The sequence below is a fragment of the Fusarium mangiferae genome (genome assembly GCF_900044065.1).
Source record: "Fusarium mangiferae strain MRC7560 genome assembly, contig: FMAN_scaffold005, whole genome shotgun sequence".
Lineage (NCBI taxonomy): Eukaryota > Fungi > Ascomycota > Sordariomycetes > Hypocreales > Nectriaceae > Fusarium > Fusarium mangiferae.
The window spans coordinates 2,736,275-2,762,789 of record NW_024573925.1 but is presented as its reverse complement, the minus strand read 5'-3'; the positions used below and the strand labels follow the sequence as shown (position 1 = coordinate 2,762,789).

General features: G+C 49.6%; 9 protein-coding genes and 1 non-coding gene across 10 annotated transcripts; 5 read left to right on the top strand and 5 right to left on the bottom strand.

Moving 5' to 3' along the window:
- Positions 1 to 3,407: 3,407 nt before the first annotated feature.
- On the top strand, positions 3,408 to 3,523 carry rrna1. Its single transcript, XR_005993998.1, has one exon. It is a non-coding gene; the product is annotated as a ribosomal RNA (ribosomal RNA).
- A 324-nt stretch (positions 3,524 to 3,847) lies between these two features.
- On the bottom strand, positions 3,848 to 5,604 carry FMAN_12534 (uncharacterized protein; the record flags this gene model as incomplete). The annotated part of the gene is made up of 4 exons (XM_041831480.1): positions 3,848 to 4,203; positions 4,257 to 4,566; positions 4,615 to 5,190; positions 5,245 to 5,604. The coding sequence occupies 4 exons, from the start codon at positions 5,602 to 5,604 to the stop codon at positions 3,848 to 3,850; spliced, it is 1,602 nt and encodes a 533-aa protein (XP_041682039.1).
- A 1,914-nt stretch (positions 5,605 to 7,518) lies between these two features.
- On the top strand, positions 7,519 to 9,427 carry FMAN_12535 (uncharacterized protein; the record flags this gene model as incomplete). The annotated part of the gene is made up of 5 exons (XM_041831479.1): positions 7,519 to 7,679; positions 7,732 to 8,027; positions 8,076 to 8,244; positions 8,297 to 9,006; positions 9,063 to 9,427. 5 exons carry the CDS (start codon positions 7,519 to 7,521, stop codon positions 9,425 to 9,427), a joined length of 1,701 nt encoding a protein of 566 aa, XP_041682038.1.
- A 302-nt stretch (positions 9,428 to 9,729) lies between these two features.
- Positions 9,730 to 12,003, bottom strand: FMAN_12536 (uncharacterized protein; the record flags this gene model as incomplete). The annotated part of the gene is made up of 1 exon (XM_041831478.1): positions 9,730 to 12,003. The coding sequence occupies one exon, from the start codon at positions 12,001 to 12,003 to the stop codon at positions 9,730 to 9,732; it is 2,274 nt and encodes a 757-aa protein (XP_041682037.1).
- Positions 12,004 to 12,538: 535 nt separating this feature from the next.
- FMAN_12537 (uncharacterized protein) lies at positions 12,539 to 13,537 on the top strand (the record flags this gene model as incomplete). The annotated part of the gene is made up of 1 exon (XM_041831477.1): positions 12,539 to 13,537. One exon carries the CDS (start codon positions 12,539 to 12,541, stop codon positions 13,535 to 13,537), a length of 999 nt encoding a protein of 332 aa, XP_041682036.1.
- Positions 13,538 to 13,764: 227 nt separating this feature from the next.
- Positions 13,765 to 15,872, bottom strand: FMAN_12538 (uncharacterized protein; the record flags this gene model as incomplete). The annotated part of the gene is made up of 3 exons (XM_041831476.1): positions 13,765 to 13,979; positions 14,037 to 14,490; positions 14,544 to 15,872. 3 exons carry the CDS (start codon positions 15,870 to 15,872, stop codon positions 13,765 to 13,767), a joined length of 1,998 nt encoding a protein of 665 aa, XP_041682035.1.
- Positions 15,873 to 16,909: 1,037 nt separating this feature from the next.
- On the top strand, positions 16,910 to 20,077 carry FMAN_12539 (uncharacterized protein; the record flags this gene model as incomplete). Its single annotated transcript, XM_041831474.1, has 1 exon — positions 16,910 to 20,077. The coding sequence occupies one exon, from the start codon at positions 16,910 to 16,912 to the stop codon at positions 20,075 to 20,077; it is 3,168 nt and encodes a 1,055-aa protein (XP_041682034.1).
- Positions 20,078 to 20,298: 221 nt separating this feature from the next.
- Positions 20,299 to 22,072, bottom strand: FMAN_12540 (uncharacterized protein; the record flags this gene model as incomplete). The annotated part of the gene is made up of 2 exons (XM_041831473.1): positions 20,299 to 21,817; positions 21,864 to 22,072. 2 exons carry the CDS (start codon positions 22,070 to 22,072, stop codon positions 20,299 to 20,301), a joined length of 1,728 nt encoding a protein of 575 aa, XP_041682033.1.
- A 542-nt stretch (positions 22,073 to 22,614) lies between these two features.
- On the top strand, positions 22,615 to 24,322 carry FMAN_12541 (putative PRS1-ribose-phosphate pyrophosphokinase; the record flags this gene model as incomplete). The annotated part of the gene is made up of 3 exons (XM_041831472.1): positions 22,615 to 22,725; positions 22,866 to 23,013; positions 23,070 to 24,322. 3 exons carry the CDS (start codon positions 22,615 to 22,617, stop codon positions 24,320 to 24,322), a joined length of 1,512 nt encoding a protein of 503 aa, XP_041682032.1.
- A 671-nt stretch (positions 24,323 to 24,993) lies between these two features.
- Positions 24,994 to 26,027, bottom strand: FMAN_12542 (related to ketoreductases; the record flags this gene model as incomplete). The annotated part of the gene is made up of 5 exons (XM_041831471.1): positions 24,994 to 25,026; positions 25,086 to 25,194; positions 25,244 to 25,299; positions 25,353 to 25,662; positions 25,720 to 26,027. 5 exons carry the CDS (start codon positions 26,025 to 26,027, stop codon positions 24,994 to 24,996), a joined length of 816 nt encoding a protein of 271 aa, XP_041682031.1.
- Between the last annotated feature and the right edge of the window lie 488 nt (positions 26,028 to 26,515).

Here is a 26,515-nt window from a genome sequence, read left to right as displayed (position 1 = left end):
GCATGTAGTTCGAGCCGCCGATTGCTGCCCTATCACGTTTATCCATGCCCTGGCCCCCTGGTCGATTTGCATTTATCCAGGAACCACATCTCAAGCTTCCTATTTCGGACTCAGCAATTTTATGGTTAAGTTGACAAGTTACGGGGAATTTCTGGGGAAGAGACTCAACCGATGAACCAACATTCACTGAATGATCTGCTTTGACTGTACAATTGAGGCGTACGTACCTACGTGTTGGGTTGACAAGCGAGATCGTGTACTACATACCTAGAGTGGATTGCATGTTGGTTCGTATATGTAAGAGATCTATCTATCTGCCAGATCGGCCGTCAATCTCAACACAGCACTACACTACGGAGTACACAGCAAAAAAAGAAAAAAAAAAAAAACAGAAAAATAAATGAAATCATACCAGATAATGATAAAATCAAATGTATTTCCGCTCTTCGTGACTAATTTTCCGTCAAGCGCTATATCATGCAGGTATTCATCCGATGTTACCACTCACCTCCCCATTGACCTTAGTCTTGCCTTAGTAATTAACCACATCACACATCACCTTGCTTTTACCAACTAGAACAAAAGCGCGCACTTCACGCACGCACGCATACAAGCACACACGCAGGCACAAGCAAATCAAATCTAATCAAACCAAGCAAGGCAAGCGATTCGTTCACATGGACAACCTCCGAGGATGGGACACCAACTTCCCCAAGGCACCCGAGTACAGAACGCACGCACTCTTGTCAAAATTGAGCCTCGCATCGCGCGTGTGATCATTAATCGACCCATCGGAGACTTCTTTCATACCACTCACAGAACTCTGGTTAATACTCCCTCTACCAAGGGTCTGGGATCCTCGGCCCGTTTCTCTGAATCCCCTCCAGCTCCACGACTTCTACCCCGGGTTTTCCCCTCCAAGCCCTCCAACTGTTTCGGACCCTGGTTACCTTTCAGGGAAGGTGACCGTGATCCGGCTGGATAATAGTCCTGATACCGAACTCCGTGTCCACTGCTCGTCACGCTCCACGAGACTCTCGGAGACTCCCTCAATCCCTTCAGAGAGAGGCCCGCTCAATGCTCTCTTTAGTTTACAAAGACCTGGGGTCCCCGGCGCCAAGATTCATCCACTTCAGAATGAGCCGGCCTGATTTACCGACCATGTTCCCACGTGAGTTGGCTATCGGAACACTCTGGCAGGCCCTCGCCCGCTGTCCTCAGCCTCGGCGCGAGATATGGTCGCCTCTGCCCCTCCGGCCGGATGGGTCTCGCTGTAACGAACCATCCCAAACAGCTTCGTGATTCTACCCTCATCTAATTCATCGACAAGTAAGGAGACGTCCGTCTGTCTGTATGCATGCGCTGGACACTTCAAAGCCACGCCTGAGATTCCAGGTCGAGCGGCCAGTCGGAGCGTAAACCCGTGGTTACCATCATGCCCGGATTCAACATCGGACATTGTCTCTATCAAGAATAAACTCAACCCAGAACTAACCCTCCATCAGCAGCTCAACACCCTATTCTTTGCTTCTTGCTGACGTTTTGCATGAATATTGAATACTCTGCTGCCATGAGCACTTTGACTTTGGCAACACTCGACAAGCTCTAGACACTCACTGTAGTTCTGCTTCACGCCTCCCTCGCCAGAACAGGATTTTCGTGTTTGACCTTGGAAAAGATCTCGGAAATCTCGGGTTCTCCGTCACACCAAATACTAGAATCTTGAAGAAAGAACCTCATTCTGTCCTCTGATAGGCACGTCGTTAACATCCGGTCACGGTCCTTTTGCATGTCCGTCGATCATAATACTTGTAGAATGCTGGGAGCCCCTGTAGCATCCCCAGCAGCAGCGAGGAAAACAGTATAGTGGCACTCATATACCCCATATGTGACTCGATCTGATAACATGTCATGGCAGCACCCCTCAAATCCGGCACTGGAGACCCCATGAGCTTGCACTCGTTCAGACTAGTAGCCGCCGAAACTCGGTGCCAAGTGTAGACTAGCAGAGACGGCCCAAAATAATGCCGAAGATTGATTCGATTTCGCCTAATATCCCGTGGTTCATGTATGTATAGATGTGACCAGAGGCCACCAAACCTACACTTAGACAAGGCCATCGTAACTATACATCAAATATAGCTTAGCCTAGTGATGACTGGAGACAGTGCTGCTTGCGAGATCCACAGCGATCCGGCGCGTTAGGTAAACTTTGTTATTAGCCATGAGTCTAACGATGTTGTCGTTGCCCTGGTAATAAACCTCCGGACGTATTATAGGGGCAGTGCTGGACAGCCGACATGCTTCATAGGAAGACAGGCCGCCACCAATACATGCAACAACTACCTACATTGTACAAATTTGGACATGAGGTCTTTATTACTCTCTTGGCCTCAATTGCTGATACTTGAACATGCAGGTTGGCGTACCTTACAGCGGAGGTCAGACAGCACTAGGCTTGAAGAACTTGGCAGTCGATGTAGAGGCGGTGGCGACGTCCAGCAAGAGCAGAAGCTTTGCTGAAAGAAGACGTCGTATTGCCATAAAGCGGTGAGTGGTAAACCATTCCGTGATCCGCCCTTGATACGACTGTTGATCAACTTGAGACGTGGTAGAGCGCTTGCCACCTGACGTCCGGGGTAGAGAAACACTCCCTCCCAATCCACCTCCATTGAAGCTCCCGCCCTCTTCGCTAAAGCTGAGCAATAAGATGACTTAGTGGTAGCCCTATGAGACTAGCAAACTAGGTTGTACCTTGATGATTGCGGTCGTTTCTAGAGAGTTCCCGTCAAAGTTCTCACAGCCTCCACACCGGCAACAAGAGCGTCGATTAAGAGACAGATGCGACTCAGGCAACCCTGCTAGCGTATATAGGTATCTCGGGAAGATGCGAGAGAGAGTTTTCGGCAGGAAGAGGCTTTTAATAATTGGCAATATTCAGCAAGGGTGACTGACGGTGGAGGACTTGATCAGTTTTGCTGGGGCAAAGAGTTCGTGGCAGGCGAATTCAAGTAAAGCGCTCATGCGTTGGCCACAATATACCTTGCCGGAATATAGGTAGCTAGACTTTAGTATAGCCATCTTACGATGGCAAAAAGGAACGTAATATCTTACCGGTTCCTGGCCTGATATCGAGATGGCATGCTTGATGCCAGGAGTGTCGATGGCCCCCGCAACCCACAACTATTACTGAATGAGGCCTTGTTTGTATGTACTCATGATTTCAGGAGACTGCGGAAACGCAGTCTTTCGATGAAACGTGACTAGTTCTCATAGTGGGACTGTCTTAGTAAAGCAACTTGACCTGCTCATATCCAGGAACATCGGGAGACGTCCCGGACGCTTCATTGCATAGAACATGCAAGGCAAAGCGCACATAACCAGCACCATCATCCTGATGACCACATACGACCATAGGTAGTGGAAAATACGGGATCCCGTCCGCTCTCCCATAGTCAAGCCACTAACCGGCGGATTAGTAGTTGGGTCGGTGACGACCAGCGAATCCCCGCTGTTGTATGTTCATTTTTGGCTGGATGCGTGTCTCTCATTCATTGTCTTGGGCGTCTTGCTCCAGATAGGAAGTCTCGCCTTTCGCTCACGGCTGGGGCGAACACATGGTTGATAGTTGTGGTTGGGGTTGAATGAGAATCGTAATGCGGAAACCGAAACCTGTCGTCATTCAGAAGATGGCGTCAGGAGACCCTACCACGTTGAGATACTCCACGATGCTTTCAAAGTCGCTTGGTGCGATAGTTTCTATTGTAAATCGTTCTATCCAGCCATTAATCGTGACATTACTTCGTTTCCATCTTTCCCATGAGATACCTTCAAGGGCCGATATTCTTTACAGGCGGAGGACCTGACAGCGGCTGTCGATACCGTCGAAGATACAAGTGTTGTCGATGGGCACATATTGCTTGGTGATAATCTTGATCATCTCTTGAGCAACCATGCCGCCGGTAAGGGCTGATATGTTGTGAAGCTCGCCACCGGCCGCGCGCTCAACCTCTTGGGCAGTCTTCTTATATCGTTCATTTTCTGTGGCTTTTGGTGCGGCCTTGCCAATGAAATCCATAATATCATCTGCAGAAGCAGTCTTGGTATTTGATGTTGCCAACAGGGCGAGGTACAGTGGGACCAGAGATAGAGGCATCTCGGGCCCAGCAAAGGCTGATATCTCGTCGTTTGCTAGCTCCTGTTCTGTACGCTATATGTTATTAAAAGTCCTTCTGATCAGGAAGAGCTGTACTTACCGACAAGCTTATCGAGACTGATAGTCTTGTCTCCAGGGGCATTAATGAGCTTGATAAAAGAAGCATTCTTACAAAAGAGCTCGACCTGCTCGGGATCCACGTCCTGACCGCCAGGAAGACTTCGAGCGGTTTCCAGGACTTGACCAACGTCCTGGCGAGCCCGTTCTTTGTAGATGTTCTGTAGTTTGATGTACATGTTGGATTGAGCCTTCATGTCAGGCAGTCCTCCAGGGACAGGTAAACGGCCATGTTGGTCATAGAATCGTTTCACAGCCTCTGTGATGACCCAGAAGCTTGATGTGATCTCCTCCTGGCAAAGGTTAGCGATGAAGTTGACAATAATTGCACTTATTCTTACAGGATCTTGGTGCACATGGTCAAAGACTTGTTGAAGAGAACTAGGAAGGGAGGGCTTTACTACATGTTTCATCACAGCAGCTATAGCCTCTTCAAAATTCTCTTCACCTCCCTCAGGGTTGTCTGTCCTCATGGCCTCCGAGACAGTTTTGCGGAATGCGGTCTTGTCGACGTAACTTGTAGGGTAAACGCCGCCGTGGGCCTGTTTCCATTGCTCTAGATAATGAAGGAGAATGACGACCATAGGTAAATGACCATGCTCATGACTATCGAGGTTGTCGATGTTTTTAGTCATGCTCTGGGAAAACTCAAGGAGTTCGGGCCAAGGGGCTAGAAGTCGCAGATCTGTAGTAGCGGTCTCGTCGGGATGGGTGTCAACGATAGGAAATGTGCCTGGTAATGTGGTCCTGAAGTAGGAGTAGTATCCAACAGAATGAACTGCAATTGTAGGAATTTTATGTTGATGAGAATAACCCCGAATTAGCTGAACCTGATCTTGAGGCAAAGGAAGAGCATATAGGATCATGGTGAATGTTGGTGAGCTACTGAGAAAGTGATCTAGGTGGAAAGATTCATCCTGAGATATGTCAGTGGGATTGACCGTTACGGCCGGGCAGATTGAGCGATATACCTGGGATTTAGGATACCATTCACCCTGTACTTCAGGGTTAAGTTCCAAGAGAAAGTTGGTGCAAGCTTCAGCTCTGGACTTGCCCAGCCAGCTATCATCCACGAAGAAATTGACACCCAAATCTTGATGAGTTACAAAATTCTGGTCGACAATAGTGAATCGGCCAATACCAGGTAGAACAAGATTCTTGAGAGTCTCAACGCCAACGGTACCAGCACCGGAGTTGACGAGGAGAATATTAGCCGACTCGAGAGCAGCCTGACCCGAGGCAGCCCAAAGTCGGAGTTGGCGGTCATATTTTCGCTCCTTCTCTGATGGACCTTGAAGTACCGGAGGTGTCTGGACCATGACATCGGCCATATTGAGGTCAGATGCTGATGAACGAGTATGTACTTGTGCTTGTACGTGACTGTGACTGTCCAGGTAATGATGCGATGTCGCACCGCGTAGCTTGCTCTGTAAGAAGTCAAACAGCGAGCAGACGGACTTCAAATGAACGAGTGTTGCGAGACCCCCGATAAGATGCGAGAGACTGCTAGTAGTAGTAGTATAGATGATATTGATGAAGCTCTCGAGTGGAGTGGGTGAAGATGGTGTTGAATAATCGTTGCCTGTTGCTGAGCAGTGGCCTTGTAATGGACCAGCCATTTCCGACCACTCACAGTTCGACGTGGGTCGAAACTGCGCTACGTCACAACTGGGAGTAGCCGTTCAAGTGGAGTAAGGTACCTAGTTGCGTGGTTGGAGCTCGTGATTGGGTTATCTTTGTCAGAGCTCCTGCCTTGTGATGACTTTTGGAGGAATTGGATAGATGTTGAGCACGAGAAAGAAGTAGGACGGAAGGGTAGAGCTGGTGATTTAAATGGAACCATTTTGGATTTCTAGGTTGTATTAGCTTGAGGACAACATCGAAAGTATATTACAGTTTTTCGCCGAACTTGAGGGTACAGTTTAGGACACAAAAGTAAGAGCGCCGAGCCAGTCATTCTCTGCTTACAATTGACGTTGGTAAGTTTTTGCTGTGCTGCTCTGGGATGTTGGTCACCAAACTACTTATTAGACTGAGGGAAGAGAATAAAAGATATAATTGGTTCAGGTTTGCTAAGTCTACTATGTATACTTTGTATACTACCTTTAAATTTACCTATCTAAACCTTTCTTTGTGTATCGTCGCACTCGTTCCGATACGACTGACCCCAGGCTCTATGCAAGTACCCAAGGTAGGTAGTTATAAGGTAATGCAGAATCCTTCAGCAAAGAGATGGAGTGATTGCAAAGCCCAGGGCACTACTCCATAGGATGAGACGCTTGCCCTTTGAATGGGCCTTTTGACCTTTAAAAGTGAAACGGAATTCCGTGCTTAAATTCACCGTCCGCTCCCAGCACTACCAGTATACGGGGACTTGATTCGCTGGTAAAAACTGCGCGATCGACACTTATACAGTAGGTAGTCAAACAAACATTTATTTCTGTGCACGACCGGACTTTTAGAGTCCAGCAAATAGCTTTTTCGATACACTAGAGAGCCGCACGTAAGGTAACTTACCCAGGAGGTATCTAGCGGGTTGCTCATTTCTCTTCAAGCTTCAGGATTGGCTTCCATTCTTCGAATTGATTTCCCATTTACGCCTAGCGCTGGCCTTCAAGATGTTCAATGGGGGGATCTGCCAATCAGTCTACGAGACCCTCATAAGCGAATGCGAGAGTGGACCCTCCATCGCTCCACTTCAACGTCCTCAAGCTGACTGCTTCACTCAGATAGCTCGGACTCGCAGCCGGAAAGTCATGTTGGTCCCCAATTCTCATTTTAGTGATTCCCATAGCATGTCTCGCAAGTCTTTGGCCGGGGTCGTTCATTATATGCGAGGGACGCACCACCGTCAGCGGAATGCCTACATCCAGATCTCCGGGACCACTTACTTGCAGGTGTCGTCCTGATCATATAAGGGACGGACACTCCTGATCACCTCGTTTTAGTAGAACCAAAATATCAAGGCTGGTCGAGACAAACGAAGCATCAAAACAAAGACCTGTTCATTACTCGTATTTGCTGCTTATTGTTTGGTGATCAAGAGTCCCCACGCGCCAGTGATTCAGACAAACCTGCTCGCAGTGCAACATTTCCTTCAGATTTTGGGGCTTCCATCAGGATCACAACTACCCAACCCCGACACCAAACTAACTGCCTTCCCTCATTTCGCCGTTTCTTGTAATCTTCTTGGAGTATACCGCTGGAATCTTGTCGCCTTTCTCATCCCCTTTCACCTACCCGTCATGAATGCAAGAGTGAATGATATGGATACGCGCACCCAGGATGATGGCAAACCAGAAACCACCTCTGGCTCCCAAACAGATCACTCACTTACCGCTTCAGACTCCAACGACACTGAAGTCCCCCTAATCCCACCTGCTCGTTTGTGGGGCCTTTGTGTTGGGTATGTCCCCCATCATCTCTTGTGCTAACCCGCTGCTAACACATACTCCAAGAGTCCTTCTAGGCCTGTTCCTGTCTATGATAGACACCTCTATCGTTGCAACAAGTCTACACAGTATCGGAGTCGACTTTGAGGTCCTCGAGGACGTCAATTGGGTTGCTCTTGCATACACTCTTGCATATCTCGGATGCGCCATCGTCTTCGCTCGTATATCCGATATTGTTGGACGTCGGGATGCCTTTATCGCAGCCTATATTATTTTCTTCATATTTTCCCTTGCCTGTGGTTTTGCACAGAGTATTAACCAACTCGTCGCCTTTCGTGCTCTACAGGGCATCGGAGGTTCAGGTATGCTCTACTGAACCGTCGTGTTCGCTAGATCGTTAACACAGTCAGGACTGTATTCTCTCACGATGATCATGCTGCCTGAAATCAGCCCAGATAGTATGAAGCAGCACATAGCGGCTCTGGTAGGCTTGGTAATTACCATGTCGGGTGTCCTTGGCCCTGTCCTGGGTGGTATCTTGACACACTATGCTTCATGGAGATGGGTATTTTGGATCAAGTATGGCTCCTCCTTCAGATATGTGCCTTGTCATGTAGCTAACAACTTGTAGTGGCCCTGTTGGTTTTGTCTCTCTAGTCATATTTGTCTTGACTTGGCCCAAACCGGAATACCTACCATCACAAGAACGACGTGCTTGGAAAGAACTTGATTTTCTTGGATCCCTCCTTGTTATTGCTGCAGCAGTTCTGGTCGTTTTCTCGTTTCAGAATGCTGGCACAGAAAGATCTAACGATGGGTGGAAAGCTTCCATTTTCATTGCACCCCTGATCTGCGGCCTGCTTGCATGCGGTCTACTCATTGCTTGGCAAATCCTCATTCAGCATCGATGGCACGATCGGTTTGCTCCCGCATTCCCAATCAACATCTTTCGCAACAGGGTCTACTCTACTGCCGTTGCCAACACCCTCCTCAACGGCTTTCCTTACTTGTTGCTAATCTATGCCATCCCCCTACGCTTCCAAGTTGTTAGTGGCAAGTCTGCTCTCATCTCGGGAGTCATGTTGCTTCCCATGTTGGGGACAGCCGCCATTGGCAGTCTTTTAGCAGGCAAGATTAACGCCACCAGGAACTACACTTTTGAGTCATTGGCACTTGGCTCAAGTGTAATGACGATCGGCTGCGGATTGCTCACGTCGCTGTCACATGAGCCCAATGATGCAAAACTTCTTGGTTACATGACATTTTGTGGTCTTGGTTTTGGCTTAACAGTCGCGTCTTCGACAATGCTATCAACGGTAGAGGTACCCATTAGGGACTACGGTATGTATCACGGCTTGGGTCGTGGAAGAAGCCTGTTGCTAACAATAAATCATTAGCTCCCGCACAGGGTATTCTCTCTCAAGTTCGGCTCTTGGGTGGTAGCTTGGGCATTGCAGCATCATCGGCCTTGTTGAACGAGAAGAGCTCAAAGTATCTTTCGGGCGTTCTTACGGCCTATGAGCAAGCAACAATTGGTGGCTCTAACACACATCTCACTAGTGCACAGTGGTCAGCTGTCCGCTATACCTACGCTGATGCATTTCAGGTAGAGATGAAGATAGCGACAGTAGTCGCAGCTTGCTCAGTCATATCCGCATTTGGTGCCTTCCGAAAAGGGCGTCTTTTGATAGCCGAGCAAAGGAAGATAATTGTTAGAGAAGAGGAAGACCGCCGACGTGCACAAACGGCACAGGTTGTATAGAACAACATTGACTCTGATTTTTACGCAGGATATCGCACCACACACGAGGACGTACCTCGCCGTTACAGGCTGTTGACTCAGGAATCTCCAGGGTTATATTGTAAATAGGTAGGGGTCTAGAACTTCTTCTTGTCTCCCAACAAAGGGTCACTTTAGCAGGCTAAAGTGACACACCTAATTACCGCACTTATAACCATGGGGAAGCATGAGCTGCACGCCACTATAGCCGCCACCACAAAATGAAGAGCTATACAATACATCATATTGAATGGAAGCATCTGAGTCGTTGGTCGTTATATTATCTATGTGCCACCATCCATACTACTACCTTCCTCCTTCGTTGTATCCCGATACATGTCCACCGCTGCTGTACTTGGTCTCCTCGGCTTCATATCATTGAGGGCCTCACTCTCTTCATCAATATCGTCATCGTCATCCCCCTCGCCGTCGTTATCCGACGCGTCTGGCGACTCTGCAAGACTGTGCTGCAGTGATGCCATGAAGTCACCTGCTGCCTCAAACTTGGTGATCCCCTCCTTATGGGGCAAAGTCGAGTACATCCTCTGGGCCTCGTCAAGACATCGCCTTGCCTGTATGTGCTTGGACTGCTGAAGCCATGCATCTGCACTGAGCACGCTCCAAGTTGCTGATTTTCGACGGCGCGAGCCCCAGTGCCAACTACCGACCCCCTCTTTCGAACCATAGCAAATAGCGAGTCGTTCCTTTATCAATGCATCACCCACGCTGCCCGAGATCTTAGACTCGAGAAGCCTGACGCCCCATCGGCCTGCATCATCAATATTGGTCCCACCCCGTAAACGCAGCAGCTCTAAACCCAGGAGCAAGCTTCGCAGTGCTCCATAGGGGGCACTGCACCGGGTGTTGTAGGAGTAGAACGCAGCCTCCAACATTTGATCTATTGTCTCGGCACGGTTCTTCGATGACATCTGTTGTGGAAGAAGCAAAAGACTTAGCGCAGCCATCTCATTGGCAGCGGCGTGATGTTTCCAGGCCTTGGAATCGCTAAAATCTGATCTCAAAAGATCATATGTTGAATGCGCCAGTTTCCAATCCCTTAACATAAAGGCGTAGTCTGCCAGTTTTCTCATAATAGCCTCAGGGGCTTCTGATCCATAAAACCCAGCAGCATTGTAGTTGTCTCTTGCGTTGCTTGTGCCTGTGGAATTCCTGGAGCTGCCGGTGAACGCCCACTTCCGGGATAAATTCATAAAGCGACCCGTGAGACCTCTTCTGCGAGAAGCAACTTGGTCATTCCACAACGATACATTTCGTTCCATGGTAGGGATGACAGACATGGTCACCATCTCACGCACAAACGTACGAATGGCAGTAGCATCAGATTCAAATATGTAGCGTGTTGGGTCCTCAAAATCCTCGTCGTCTTCGCTCCTCCGGATATCTTCCAGTTCCTCCTGCGCCGACATCCAGTCGCTACGGGGAAGTGGAATACTGTCGTCGTCTGTCTCGGCACTCTGGCTGCTTCTCAATCGAAGAAGATGGCAATGGGGTCCCATATTTCGTTTCATCTGTTCAAATAGCCCCATAGATCTTGTTATGTCGTCCTTCTCTTCATCGTGGACTAGCACATAGTATCGAATAAATTCACTGTCTACCCAAGGTGGAAGTTTTCGGTTCCCCTCCTTTGTTTCTGTGTAGAGTTTCTTTAGCTCTTCAAGAGGATTCGGATTCCGTGAGCTAATGGTAACAACGCATGCAACAGGGTGTGAAAAGGTTTCGTGGGGTGAAATAGGAAGCCCAGATAGCAACCTTCGCAAATAAAGAGCGTAATATGGTGATGTCTCTTCTGAGCCCGTGTCTGGACCCGCGAACAAGCCATGCTGGGGCAGCGCTGCGAACGACTCCTCTGCATAGGACAAATGGCTGTTGACTACAGCTTCTGCGTCCATGAGAAACTGCTTGTCCCTGGATGTGCTCGCTTGGCTGCCATTCTGACCTGGCGAGGATGCGGGATTCCTAAAACCTGAAACCGTGGGGTCGGGGTGTTCAATATTGTGACCGAATCTCGTAAACCTGATAGAGAATCCGTCTGCGGCTTTGCTCATTCCGTTGCTATCCCTGATCGCAACTTTGCCTGGCACGTCTTCACCAAAGGGTCGAAGTAGTTCCCAGAGACCGTTTCGAAAGCCCTTCTCGTCCATCAAAATATCTGTATCATGAGAAGAGTAAATCGAGACATGAGGTACGAATGCCCGGAGGATGAGATTCAAAGGTTCGGATCCATCGCCCCCGGTCTCAGGTAGTGGACGGCTTGGTCTGGCATCAAACACGGTATGGGACAGAACTCGAGAGGGCGATCCTCGACCGGCTGGGGATATTGAGCGTGATCCAGGAGGAGAGAGAGTTGAGGCATACAAGGAAGCAGCCGACGGGTTGGAGCGACGAAAGGCCAAGTTGGTTTCCGATTGCGACAATGGTAGCGACTCTAATACAGGCGTGGAGTGTCGCGACTTTGTAAGCTTCATAGCAGACGCGGCGACGGGTAACGCCTGAAGCGGTTCCGTCGGCGGAGCTGCATTCTCGACAGATTGTGGCATGAAGGCGATGGCGAGCAGCGGCTTGCGGTGACGATGTCGGACAGGGTCGTAATCGTAGGGGTCCTATCCGTAGGGCATAGGTATAATATAGGGCCAGGCTTCGGAGGATTATGAGGCGTAAGAAGGTGAGGGTGAACGGCGAATAGTATAGGCCACAACTCGGCTCGGCATGATCCTGTCACTGAAGCAAATGGGACATTAGGTGAATATAGGTTAACCAACGCCTTGGAACTTTGAGGAACTTTGATCTTAGATTAGCAACAAAGGTTGGGCGACCATGTGGAAACTCGGGATATGGCGGTACGTATCCTTACCTCATGGTGGAGGCGCCCAGACCGGGTCAGCCAGGGACAGCGGACAGTTAACGGAACGTTAAGCTCTGGGCTCCGCTCCACTGTAATTGCTCTACCGAGGCGAGAGCCGCAATATGGGATAGCTGCATACAATCTAAAACAGCAACATTCAAGATTCCCGACTCGGAAGACAAGTCCTATCGCTATACTTTCAACGCAGCCCCTATGGCATCAAAAACAAAATGCCTTCAGATTTAACAGCGTATCTTGCTTCTAAGTACTTGGTTGCCGACCCAAAACCAGCGAAGAAACGGAAGCGCAAGCGCGGCGCCAACGCCAACAATGGCCTTCTTATTACAGACGATGACGATTCAGGCTGGGGCAACACCAATACGCAGCAGGATGACGAGGGAACAGATGCTCCAGTTACAGTATCGGGGCGGTCTGCTGAGTTTCGAAAAGCCAAGAAGAGCAATTGGAAGTCAGTTGGAGGAGACGCGACATCAAAAGATGACTCGGCTGCGGCTGCAGACGCGATTCTAGCATCAGCGGCAGCGGAGCAAAACGCAGCTCGCGACGAAGACGAGGACATGCCTATTATTGAAGATGACGGATCAGCTGTGAAGATGAGCGACGGAACACATGCAGGACTGCAAAGCGCAGCAACTGTTTCAGCGCAACTTAAACGGCGACAAAAAGAAGAGCGCGAGGAGTTCGAACGGCACCGCAAGTCAAAGGAGGAAGAAACAATATATCGAGACGCTACAGGCCGAAGAATCGACATATCAATGAAGCGCGCCGAAGCACGACGTGCCGCTACTGCGGCCGCCTTTGAAGCAGAGGAAAAGGAGCGCCTGGCCAAAGACGCTCTCAAGGGCGACATACAGCTTGAGGAGGCGCGTAAGCGTCGAGAGAAGCTACAAGATGCCAAGCTTATGTCATTCGCGCGCACAGCCGATGACGAAGAAATGAACCAGGAATTGAAAGATCAGGAGCGCTGGAACGATCCTATGATGCAGTTCATGGCCGAGAAGAAGCAAACAGGCACAGGACAGAGCAAAAAGTCAAAACGTAAGCCAGTTTACGCTGGCGCAGCGCCGCCAAATCGGTACGCGATCAAACCAGGCTATCGCTGGGATGGTGTCGATCGTGGCAATGGCTTTGAAGCTGAGAGGTTCAAGGCACTTAACCGTAGAGAACGGAACAAGGGACTTGAATACTCTTGGCAAATGGATGAATGAAAGGATGGAGTTCGATGCAGATGTTCTATTATATACCCATTTTAAGCACTAAACTAATTGACCTTATCCTCCATAAGTAATGATCTGAATGTCAAGATGTATCCTGTTGTTGGATTCCGAAAATACGTCTGGTTCGGAGTCCGCTAACGAAGAAGTCGCAAGGTAAATAAAACTTCAGAGGAGAAAACAAGACACGATATTGCCGCCCTGATTGGGTATCTATTCTTTTATGATCTTCGGCGAAGTCGCTTGTCAGGTCCATAGTCACAAAGCTTTTTGACAAGCTGAATCCACTCAGTCTTAGACATCTGGCCTGGTCTATCACCCAGGCGGTGGTTGAAGAGCTTGATCAACTCGTTAACGGTGATGCCTTCGGCGGGGATCTTGTCGAGAATTTCAGATGGTTCGACAGCTGAAGTTCCAGGTGAGCCAGGAGAAGCAGCTGCAATACAATATTAGTTATGACCTTTGTCTGCAATCAGTCCAAAGAAAGACTTACCACCCTGGGTTGGGTTGGGGCTGCCAGCCCTAGATGCCGAAGGAGTGCCCCGAGCACTGCTACTAACTAACTTCAACTTCTTCCTCTTGGGTGCAGCTCCATCTGACATCTCGCCAGCAGTTGCCTCTCCATCACTACCAGATCCAGCAGCCGTGGGTCGACGAGTGGCTCCGCCCTGTACAAGAGGAGTACCAGACCTGCTTCCCGTGGCAGATGGGGCATTCTTCTTAAGCTTTTTGCGGGAAGATTCGTTTCCACTGGACTCAGAGAGTGCTGGCGAGCCGGCTCGCTTGAGCGACTTGCTCTTCTTAGAGCCTTCGGGCTTCTTCCCGGAGGGAGTGTTGGTACCCTTGGATCCGGAACCACTCTGGTTCTTGTCGTCCTTGTTCACGTCCTTCTTCTCGTCATCTTTCTTGTCTTCCTCTTCATCCTCGTCGGAGAAGTTGTCATCAGACTTGAAATATCGGTTAGCATTATTTTGACCCAAGTTGATAAAAAAGACTTTACCGAGCTGCTCCATGGATTCTCTTCGGAATCGTCGCTTTCGTAGATATCCTCTCGATCTCTCTTGATCAATGCCTTCTTGGTGGCTTTGCCGAGCTTCTGTCGTAGGATCTCTTCTCGGAGTTGTTCATCCAGTTCTTTGTCCACTTCTTGCTCGTCACCTTCTCCGAATAAGTTGGCACCGAGCTGTTCCCGACGAATGCGGTCCTTGGAGTCCTTTGTGTCTTCATCGTCATTCCTTTCGAACATTGGAGCCTCATCATCATCTTGAAATTCATCGCCCGACATATCAATCTCATCATGCTCCAGTTTCTCTGACCTCGAGGCAGCCTTGAACGTCGCACTTTCGGTCTTGACCATCGGGCCACTTCCATAGAACATTTTTCTTGTGGCCTCCAGGTCTTTTCGCCCAGCTTTCTTCTCTTCATCTCTCATGACCCAACGGCCCACGTCCACCTTCTTACTCATGAAGGCCTCCACCTCATCAATGTCGTAAGTCTGAAAGGGCGGCTTAGACGTAAATTTGTACCACTTCTCCAGGGGGATCATGCGGAAAACAGACTCATCAATCATGAAAGCCACGTTAGATCCAGAGAGTGTGTCCACAAAGTTACCAACCCAAACATTTTTACCCTCTGCATCTTCGAGATGCCATGGAAGAGCTTCCTCATATCGCAGGTCGGACGCCTTCTTAGCAGTTTCAGTCTTTGGCGCCCGGTTGAACGTTGTCTTCTCCTCTTTTTGCTTCTTCGGTCGCTTGGGATTAGGATCTTTGGCCACAGGCGCAATCTTGGCCTGATCAATGGCGCGCTGAGCCTCCCGTTCAGCTTTCCTCTGCGCCTGTCTTTCCACCTCTTCCTCGTCAGCCTGAGGCGCTTCCGGTGCTTCGGTCTTGACAGCCCTTCCTGGAGGGGGTTGGCGCGCATCTCGTCGGTGCAATGTTACGGGTCGTGCGAAGTCGTCTTGGTCGGTTGGATCGATGGGTTTTCCTCCTGCTTTAGATTGAGTGAACTTCATCATGTGGTATCGAATGCCGTCGAGAAGATCCTTCTTCGTTGTCATAATGGGGATGTCCTTGCACTCCGGTGGCGGTGGCTCTGACCAGCCACCATTTTGACGTCGAATCTCTTCAATGTTTGGCTTTGTTCCATTTAGCCTACCCGAAGCAGATTGCGCTGTTGGCCTGGGTGGTGGTCTTCGAGAAACGAGGGGGTTTGCCTTGGGATTTTTACGCAATGGCCGAAGGGGGTTTGGCTTCTGTTTCTTCGGGGCACCATTTGGATACCCAGGCGCGTTGGAGGGCGGATGGCCTGAGGGAGGCGGCGCGCTCATGTTGATGAAGAGGTCGCGCAATCGCGAAAGAAATCCTGGAAATGCTTTGACGACAACAGGTCACAGCCTGTAGCCTAGCTCTGCGCAGAGCGCGAGGCAGACCGAATTAACACGCGTATCTGGAGGAGTTCGTATATTAAAGTGACGGGGAGATTGATGGTGTTTGTTTTATCAATACAGGAAGAGGCTGGCTTAGGCAGACGAGGGGGCAAAGGAGCTTTTTATGCCTGGAAAAAGATGATGCTGAATGCAGGGACAAAGGTCCTGAGCAGATAGTGCACCTACCTTATGACGATGACAAAGGCTCTGAAGTAAGAAGCCACATGTGGCTGTGCGCTCCCCCGTTGCCAGTGTTTCTGAGCCTTGGCGACCTTTAGCAAACTACTAGCATTAGGTAACTACTTATCTAGCGTCTAGGTGTTGATTTTCGTATGACAGATAGGTACCTACCTACTAAGGTAGGTTGGTTTTACACACGAACCTACTAGTTGTTTGCACAGTGAGCAAATCCTAAACACGACACTGTAGTACCTAGACAAACAGTGAACTCATAACTGCATTTTGTGGAGATCACCAGCTCCAACCAAGTTCAGCACATTTCAACATCACACCTGTACGACTTCATTGCCGCAGTCACGGACCCCAAACGAACAATTATGCACCCAATCCACTGTTCCCTCTAGTCCCCCAATTCCTCCGTTCTTTGTTCGTCTCTTCACTCCATGTTGGTGGGACGGGGCCAAAACCTCTACACATCTTTGCCTGCCAGGACCCCTCCCTTCACCCAGTTGAAAGAAAGCGCAGAACTGAATTGAGGTTGTTGCATGCATCGATTCTACCGCGCGCTAGGTTTTATACGCCTTATCACGCAAGAAAGTGTTCTTTACAGAAGCGAATGTCGGGAGAGTGTTCGCTGAGCGGAATGCAACTATTCACACCCTGGTCCACATTCTTACAACAAAGAGTCCTATCGCGAGGAGCCTAACGGCAAGGCCAACTCCGTTGCCCTATCGCATAGTTTTTGTCTCGAGTCGCATATGGTTCCTCATCAGCGTGAGCCTCAAGTGGAGGCCCCTGGTGACTCCCAAGCAGGTCTTGAAAATCACTTGCGCAATCTGATCATCTCCAATGGCCCACCATTACACGATTCTGTGCCCATGGCTTCTCTACAACCTGCTCCTATGTCTCAGAGCGGCTCAGCCAACAGGAATCACTCTGTTGAAACGTCCGACGGTGCCCCCCATCAGTCCAGACCTGCACGGAAGCGGCTAAACCAGGCACAAAGACGTCAAATGAGCTCTCAACTATCCATATCTATTGATCCTCGGGCCCAGCAACCTCCCCCAGATAGCGCTTACCAAAGTCCTACATCTCAATACTCCCGTCCCTCTCAGTATTATCAACGTTATATGCATACTGACTCTCAGCCATGGGGAGCTCCCAGCGAAAATCGTCAAAGTGGCTCATTTTCCCATCGCCACTGGGATGGCCCTCAGCAATCTAGGTATCGAGGCTATGATAATCCTCCTCCCCCCTCCCGTGGCCGCCCTAACTCTATGCCAATCCAATCCAATCGTGGTTCTGGTTACTTGTACAACGCCAGACACGCAGTTCAGTTTCATCCTGAGGAAATTGCAGCTCAGGATGCTCTGCTTGACCAACTCTGTTTTCAAGTCGTTTCCAATTCCGAAATCGAAAGATCGGAAATAGCAGAAAAGGAGGAATTCCGTTGCAGAATTGAAACCATTAGTCGAGAGGTCATTGCCAACTACGAGAAGGAGGAAATGCCAGAAACAGACTTTCAACCCCTCACAGTTCAGCTGAAATGCTTTGGTAGTTTGTCTTCAGGCTTCGCAACCAAGGCTTCAGACATGGATCTTGGTCTTCTTTCACCAATGTCTGCCTCCCAGCCTGATGCTCCCGGATCTCCTATACCGCGCCTCCTAGAGAAAGCTTTCTTGGAAGCTGGTCTAGGGGCGAGGCTTCTGACCCGAACTAGAGTCCCCATCATCAAGCTATGCCAGTCCCCGCCGGAAAAGCTTCGGCAAGGACTTCTTGAGGAGAGATTTCGATGGGAGAATGGCCTTGATGAAGCCCATGAAGCTCAGGAAGATGATGAAACCGAGCCACAAGCAGCAAACAGTGAGCATGACAGTCAGCAAGGCCACCTTGCAGGGTTTCAAAACAGTTCCACAACTGTCGTTGAGCCCGTATCACTGGATCCCATCCAAGACGGCACGAAGGCAATTGAACTTAAGCAAAATCTCAAAAGCTCTCTCTCCTCATACTATGGCTTGGCCAAACGAGTTCTTCGTAGAGCCGGTGGCCGTGATGCTACCATCTCTAATTATCGCGTACTCTCCGATGATGATTGGATTATATTGAACAGAGTGAGCGAGGCCTTCATCAGCGGTCTTGCAGATACTCGTCTTCGTGATCGCCTGTCCACGTACCCGTCCCTCTCCTTTGTGCAAGATGCAGAGAGTCCCACCAAACGATCTTTGCTTGGGGTATACACCCAGGTCGAAGGCGAACATATTCGGCAGCGCTGGGAGGAGAGTGGTGTCGAAGAGCGTAACCCCGCTTCTCAATTGTTGACTAGGCAGGCCATGAAGGTGTGGGAGGACGCTCAATACAGAGAAAACTTTGGGACCGATCCCATCCTTTTCACTAAAGAACTTCAACTGGCCTTTGACAAGCTTAAACGGGCCCCTTCCGTGCAATTCGTGGTTTTGGAACAGGGCCAACATGAGGCGCCTGCGTCATACTATACGAGGGCACTCTACATTTTTAACGGACTAAAGCCAGCTAATGAACAAGCTATCGCAAAGTGGACGAGTATGCTTGTTACTCAATATGTCAGCGGTGTCCATCAGGAGGAGAATCGAAAAACGTTGCAGACTTGCATAACCACATGTTCTGAGTCCCTATCGCTTAGAGGAGTCGCGCTCTTGCACAAATGCATCCATTTAGCGTGGGAATTTGAACGAGCATTAGATAAGAGTTCGTACGATGAGTCCGTCGTACAGGATGTTAAAGAGTATATCGCGCTACTGCGGTCACCTTTACAACAAGATGATCCCCTGAGGCTTGGCGATGGGCTCTTCATTCCCCTCACACCAACAACGGTAGACCTTGTGGCAAGGATCCGACAACTTCCAGACCCTCACAAGATGGCTCCGAACCAGCCACGCGATCGATACAGAGATCATTTAGAATTTCCCAAGACAGGCGCAGGTGTGCAATGTGACATCAACTTCTCCGCCCATTTGGCTCTTCATAATACGGCTCTCCTACGATGTTACTCTCACACCGATCCGCGCGTCCGGCCCATGGTCTTGTTCGTCAAGCATTGGGCGAAGACTCGTGGGATCAACTCTGGATATCGTGGAACCCTTAGCAGCTATGGCTACGTTTTGATGGTCCTTCATTATCTAGTCAACGTCGCTGAGCCCTTTGTTAGTCCAAATCTCCAGCAGCTCGCTCCTCCTCTACCCCCAGGGCTCTCGCCTGTCGAATACGAGGATATGGTTATGTGCCGTGGCCACAACGTTCAGTTTTGGCGTAACGAAGAGGAAATCCTGGGGCTGGCACGTGCAAACCAGCTAAATGGTAACAAAGATACCATTGGTCACCTCCTGCGTGGTTTCTTCGAGTATTATGCCCATAGTAGTATTCTCAGCACTTCCACGGGCAGGGGATTTGACTGGGGAAGAGATGTGCTCAGTTTGCGGACGCCAGGTGGTTTGCAGACAAAGCAAGACAAGGGTTGGACTGGCGCCAAAACAGTCATCGAGGCTCAAAATGTTGGGCCTCATCCGCCGCCTCAGCCCGACCAAGCGTCTTCCACGGCAGTACATCCTAATGAGAGTACTGTGAAGGATACGGGAGCACAGCCCAAGCAGGGCACGCAAGGCAGCGTCACAGGTAAGAATGGAGAATTCAAGGAAGTCCGTCACCGCTATCTCTTTGCTATCGAGGACCCCTTCGAGCTGGATCACAACGTTGCTCGAACTGTCACACACAACGGTATTGTGTCAATTCGCGATGAGTTCCGTCGGGCTTGGAAGATTATTAAGTCGGCTGGTAATGGCAGCCCTCAGGAAAGCTTACTCCGGGATGTGACCGATGTAGAGGAAGAAGGCAGTCCTTTATCTCGCCTCCTGGATGAGATTCATGGAGCGGGTCGATCCCGAAACACTTGATTGTATAATTATGATGTTGAGACGATGTACGAGGTTGGGGACGGGTCAGGATCGGTGCTGGCGCAACAAGACTTAATCGTGTGGCTCAATATTTCAGTCTTTGACAATGGCTAGGCTTGGTGGAATTTATCGTTCGTTTGACGTTCACCATATAACAAATTACACAAGAGTAGTCAGCTTCTTTTGAGCTTGGTATCGGTATGCATTGTGATTTGTGATGCTCAACTTGATTGAGACAGAACGTCAAAGAAGTTTCTAGACGAAGACTTGGCAGAGTTGTTCTGCCTTTTTGGGCCATCATTTTTGCCCACCTTGCGCTTTTTCTTGTCTTTGGCAGTTCTTTTTGGCACTGCGTCGATACTGGCATTTTGCAATGGGACAAGGCTAGAAATTGCCTTGTAAATTTGGCCCTCATTGCTTCTCTGCAGAAGCACAATGGTTCTCTCCACATCAGGAAACTCCGCCAGAGGTGGTAATGACGACAGCATGTCGTTTAGTTCTGGTAGGGTTCTTTGAAGCTGTCCAAGCGAGATGATTTGCTTCAAGAGTCGAAACGAGTAAAAGGCGGCTTGGAGATGAGCAACAAAGTGAAGAGTGTCCCAAGTAATTTTCCCAAAAGTTGGGGCTTGTAAACTCTCTTCCAAAATCTGCAGCGAATGTGAACGCTTGCCAACTTCATGGCTATATCGTATATCAAGAGTCAGGCACAGGATGTACCAAGCCCGAGTTATGTCGACTTGTGATCCTGCTCTGATCATAGTCATTAGTCTGGCCAACTCTTGAGACCAAGCTTTCGCTTCCTTCTGGGGTAGTGAAGGCACCTGCCGCCCTTTTTGCGCCAGAGTGTTGACCCTCCGGTACTCCTGAACAGTTGTTAACGCACCAGGAATGATCCATCGGGCTACTGTGTAAGCCAATTGTCGAATTGGCGTGCTCTGTTCCCAGGCACTTCCCCGCGAAGGACTCTCTAGCAGAATAGGAAGAAACATCTTGGGATCGCTTATAGTGTGCATGTGGCCACTCTGGGGTCCCAGTTGCAGTATCATCTCCGATATTCTGGGGTCCAGTAGGCCGATTTCTATTTCTTTCCCGTATGTTGAGGTGGGAATTGGTGCAACTACATGGTCTAGATACTCGTGGCAGAACTCAGTGTAACCCTTTTGGTCGGTGATTGGTTGTGTACACTCCTGCAAGAGTTGTGGGAGTGTCGAATGGGCGGACCGTTTTCGTTCGTAAGCAAATCGGCACATCTCAGCAGAAGACGCAAGCTTAAGTTTCTCGCAGATGTGGGAGGGACTGAAGCTTGCGCATGCGAGATTGGACTGATCATCAAGATAAATGTCGCGGAGAAAGACGACACTTCCCTTGCCAAGATCATGGACTAAAAGATCCGAGTCGGAGGTGAGAACCGTCCCGCCTGATTGTGACAGATGCTGTGCGCAATATGCATCTGCCTCACCCGGAACAAGAATTACTATCTTATTGTAGCGCGGCGAAAACCTCAAGGCATCAATGATAGCAGGTACATGAAAACTGGGTGGCAATGCCGACTTTCCTGGTGGTTTAACTGCAGAGAAGAGGACCGGAGCAACCTCATTGGCAACCGAGAAGTATGACGGGAAGAAACCATTGGTTTCAGATGCATGGGTGGCCTTCAATTGACTGAGACTTTTGATCATGCGCTCCATACGAACGGGTTCTTTTCCTTTTGGGAGGTATCCGTCAAAATATATAGCGTCCCTGTCACTGTTAGTCTCATCGAAGCATGAAGAGGCACAGAACTTACACGCCTACACCACGCCGAGTGAGTTCATCCAACCATGCTACAGTGGTCTCGCCAAGAAGTTTGTATGACGGCTGGGGAATACCATGTCTGTTGCAGATGTACAAAATATGATACGCTAAGGCTGGCCCATCGATGACTACATGTTCATTGTCAAGACCTCCATGAACGACGTAAGGCTCCAGGGTAGGTATGAGACGAGGAATCCCCATGTTGCAGGAGGGTCTTGAGATTAGTGAAGCTCTATCCCATTTCCGTTCAGGAAAAAAGACCAAGATGCTATTGTTCAAGAGAATAAATATCTCTTTTCAGGCCCCTCAATGTCGTTGTTACTTAGAAATCAGTCGTAGGAGCTCCAGGGCTGCTGCTTCATGGTAAAAGGGACCGGCACCTCAGCTAATCGAGCAAGAATTTCATAGGCCTTGACTGAGAAATAACGAGGCTGTGACACAGTTTCCGGGATGCCCCGCTTAGTGAATAACTTGCGGGCAGTATTACAGTGCTGGACACTGTAAGTCTTCCGGCTTCGGGATGCTTGATTTGGTGCCAAAAATGGCCTTTGACTCCACTATTAGAGAAGCCCAGCTCCTATCTACAGTTAGTGTCAGCTTTCCGACACACAGTGCAACGAGCCGGGGCAAAGAAAAAAAAAACCTCCAACCTGAACGCGGCTTTCCTTCAATCTCAACTTTTCTTTCTTCCTCCATTGTCTTCAAAGCTTCACCCTTCCACGTCGGTCGATGGGCTGGTCAAGATGCGCAATACACTGATCTTCGCAGGCAATTCCTGCCCAGTCCTCACAGGTCAAATCTGCGAGAATCTGGGCATGCATCCTGCCAGCGCTGAGCTTACCCAGTTCTCCAATGTGAGCTTCCCTTGCCCTCGTGCTCGTAGCCATGGCCATTTAACATGACCCTTCTTTGGCCAACCATCCCGACCACTCCTCTGCAGGCCCATATTTGGCAGTCAAACAAGCTGCGTGCTTTGAGCTAACCAGTGCCCAAGGGTGAGACGAGCGTCAGAATTCTGACAAGTGTCCGAGAGAAGGACGTTTTCGTTGTCCAATCAGGCAGCCCCAGCATCAATGACTCCATCATGGAGCTTCTCATCATGATCTCGGCCTGCAAAGGCGGTTCTGCTAACAAAGTCACTGGTTCGTGGTTCTCGTCCCCTGCTTGAGACCTCAATCGGCTTACTTGTTACGTCCAGCCGTCCTTCCTTATTTCCCCTACAGCCGCCAGTCAAAGAAGAAGTCTCACAGAGGTGCGATCACTGCTCGCATGCTTGCCAACTTGTTGGGTGTCGCTGGCGTTAAGCACGTTATCACTGTCGACCTTCATGCCTCGCAGATGCAGGGCTTCTTCAAGTGTCCCGTCGACAACCTGCACGCAGAGCCTATCCTAGCGAAGTGGATCCGCCACAACGTGTCTAACTGGCGCGAAGCGGTCGTGGTCTCCAAGAACGCTGGAGGAACCAAGCGGGTGACATCGCTTGCGGATGCTCTCAAACTCAATTTCGGGATTGTTACTACAGACAGGAAGCGTGTGAGTAACATGACAGCGAGCATGATCATGAGGCACTTCGATCATAATGTAGAGCGTCAACCCACGCCGTTGGAGTCTAACCGACCTATTCCCTACCGTGGGCCACGGGCTTCCGAGCGTGCTGTCGAGTCCGAGGCTACTCCTAAGAGGCAGACCACCCCCCCTCGCTCCTCGCGAATTGTGACGGACTCACAGGGCTCTCCTACACGTGTCAACAGCTCCGCCCGTTCATTGACTGCCAATACTGCCGAGGCTACGGACCCTAACACTACCCCCCCTGCTGGATCACCAGATGGTTCGGCCGATGGTGAGGCGGATTATGATGATCATAAAGCGTCTGAAGTTACACAGGGCCGTTTGGTTCAAGGCCGTATCGTCGAGGATGACTATCCGTCTCCTGATCGATCTGTTGTGGACGGCAGTGTGGAAGATGATCCCATGACTATGTCTCATGCTTCATCATTCTTCGTTCCTGAGCCCCAATCTCTCGGAGGATCTGGTGACGCTGCGGCAAGTTCCGATGAGGAAGACAACGCATTCGAGGATCCAGGCGCCGAACATCTCATCACTCTAGTCGGAAACGTCAAGAACCGGACCGTTTTCATCGTGGATGACATGATTGACAAGGCTGGCTCTTGGATCGCTGCGGCTGAGACAGTAGTAAAGAAAGGCGGAGCAAAAAAGGTTTATTGCATGGCCACCCACGGTGTTTTTGGCGGCGACAGCCTGGAGCAACTGCAAGCATGCGAGTGCATCGACCAGATTGTTGTGACCAACAGCTTTCCAATTGATAAGGACAGGGCACGCAGCATCAGCAAGCTGGTGGTTCTTGACCTCTCATTCCTACTGGCAGAGGCCATTCGACGTAACCACTACGGCGAGGCTCTTTCGCCTCTCTTCCAACATTATGGTGATTAGATAGGACTGCATTGTAATGCTTCCAATCTCACACAGTCACCCGTTGCTACGCAATCGCGCCTAGTCTGCCTCGGCAGCTAAGGGCTTATCGACACTACCATTTGTGTTTTGATGATTACTATTCATTTTTAGCGAGGCGTCTGGGGGAAAGGACATATTGGTACCATATGCTGGACCATTGTACCCAAGGATGAAAATTCCGACAAAAAAGCAGAGTAGGTGATGAATTACGATTTCAGTTCCTGGTCTTTTGGTTTAGGTTCGTGATGTGATGTGATGTAGCGCTCGCCTTTTGTCAAGGCTCAGCCAAATGCAACCCAGCGGTGCTGTCACTTGTTGACGGCAAGGGCCCGATTCACCCTAGAATGGGTTCTTAACGGAACGTTGGTAGAATAATCTTTCGGTCTTAGAAGGCCTGCAACTTAGAACCGTCACGGATTCGTGTCTCTTCGGGGACAAATGAGTTGTGGGCAAGAGAAATTTCCGAACATTTTGTAAACAGGATGCTCTTGATAGCAGTTTCTTTGTATCGAACATTGCTGTTTAAGTCAACATTTCTACCTTTCTATAACTAAGACTTTTGTTTAATACAGCTCATACATAGTAATTGTACCATCTTTTCGCTTGAAACTTTGTTATGAAGGCTGTTTGTTATGTTTACTTTCGGCTGTCTAAGTTTTTCGGTGCATAATACCAGCACCAGCCTGTGGTACAGAAGATTAGCCAAAGCCTTCGACTCTTGAGTTTTGATTCAGTATGTTACCTGATGACTGGGGAATACTAGCGTATCAGCAACAACAACGTTCTCTCGGCGAGTTGCGGTAAATACGATGATCTCAGCAATGTCGTCGGGAGTGAGCGGTTCGCACCCGCTGCTCGCAAGTCAGTACTGTGTATTTTGACCAGTGCAAGACAACCTACGCATAGACAGCATCGGCCTTTTCCTTGTCACCGTAGAATCGTACCACGGAGAACTCCTATGAAGCCGTGAGCAGCTCGTCATGTTGGCTTACATATAGGTTACGCTTACAGTTTCGACCTGACCGGGATCAATCTCAATAACACGGACACGACTGGCAATGAGCTCCTTTCGCAAGCTGTCAGTAAAGCTGCGAACAGCGGCCTTTGTAGCGCAGTAGATGCCACCGCCAGGGTAAGGCTCTCGGCCAGCAATGGAGCCGACGTTGATGATATCACCGTGGCCACCGTCTGGTCGGGCGAGGAAGATGGGGAGGATAGCCTGGGTCATGTTGATGAGACCTGTGACGTTTGTTTGGAACATAACATTGATGTCCTCCGCAGCAATTTCAGGGGCACGAGCAACACCCTTGACAAGGCCACTATTGTGTTGTTAGTAACCCTTCAACGAAGTTGACCACGTATAGACAGGAGCTTACGCATTGTTGACAAGCACGTCAATGTTCCTCCACTCCTCGGGCAAGTTGCCGACAATACCCTTAACCTCAGCAGGGTTGCTCACATCGAGCTTGAAAGGCAGAACCTTGACACCATCGCCGACCTCCTTCTTGATTTCTTCAGCAAGTTCCTTGAGGGAATCAACACGACGTGCAGTAAGGATGAGACGAATATCATTATTGGGCGCAGTCCGAGCGAACTCCAGAGCCGTGGAGCGGCCGATGCCGGAGGATGCACCAGTGACAAGAATTGTCTTGCCAGTGAGACGTTTGGCAGCAGCAGAAGCCATTGTACGACGAGTGAAGAGGGGGCGAAAGAGGGGAGTGAAGGGGTTTGAGTTTGAGTGTGAGGTTGACAAACAGACGTTGAGGGTCTTGGATGCGGTAGTGAGTAGGCGACGGGTATTCATTTGTTGACTAAGACGGTGGAGAAGATGGAGATGAGGATGGTGTGATTGGACTTGATAAGAGAGGTTGAAGATCCGGAGGAGTCAGAGTTGGAATACTGGGAAGGGTTCAGTTCGGGTATTAGAGATAATGGTGCTATCTAGACTAACTACCTAGGTCCATGTTGGTTACTAAAGTGAAGCCCATGAAGATATCTATCAATATTGCAAAGGCACGTTCTGACTAGACAAAAGGACCAACCAAACAGACCAAGAGATCATGATGATGAGAGCCGAATTTAAGGACTTTCCAAGATCCGATGCCGCCAACGTTCCAAACTGTCTGTCATTCATGTCATATTGGAGGAGCGGCCTTTTCTTACCCCGCGATT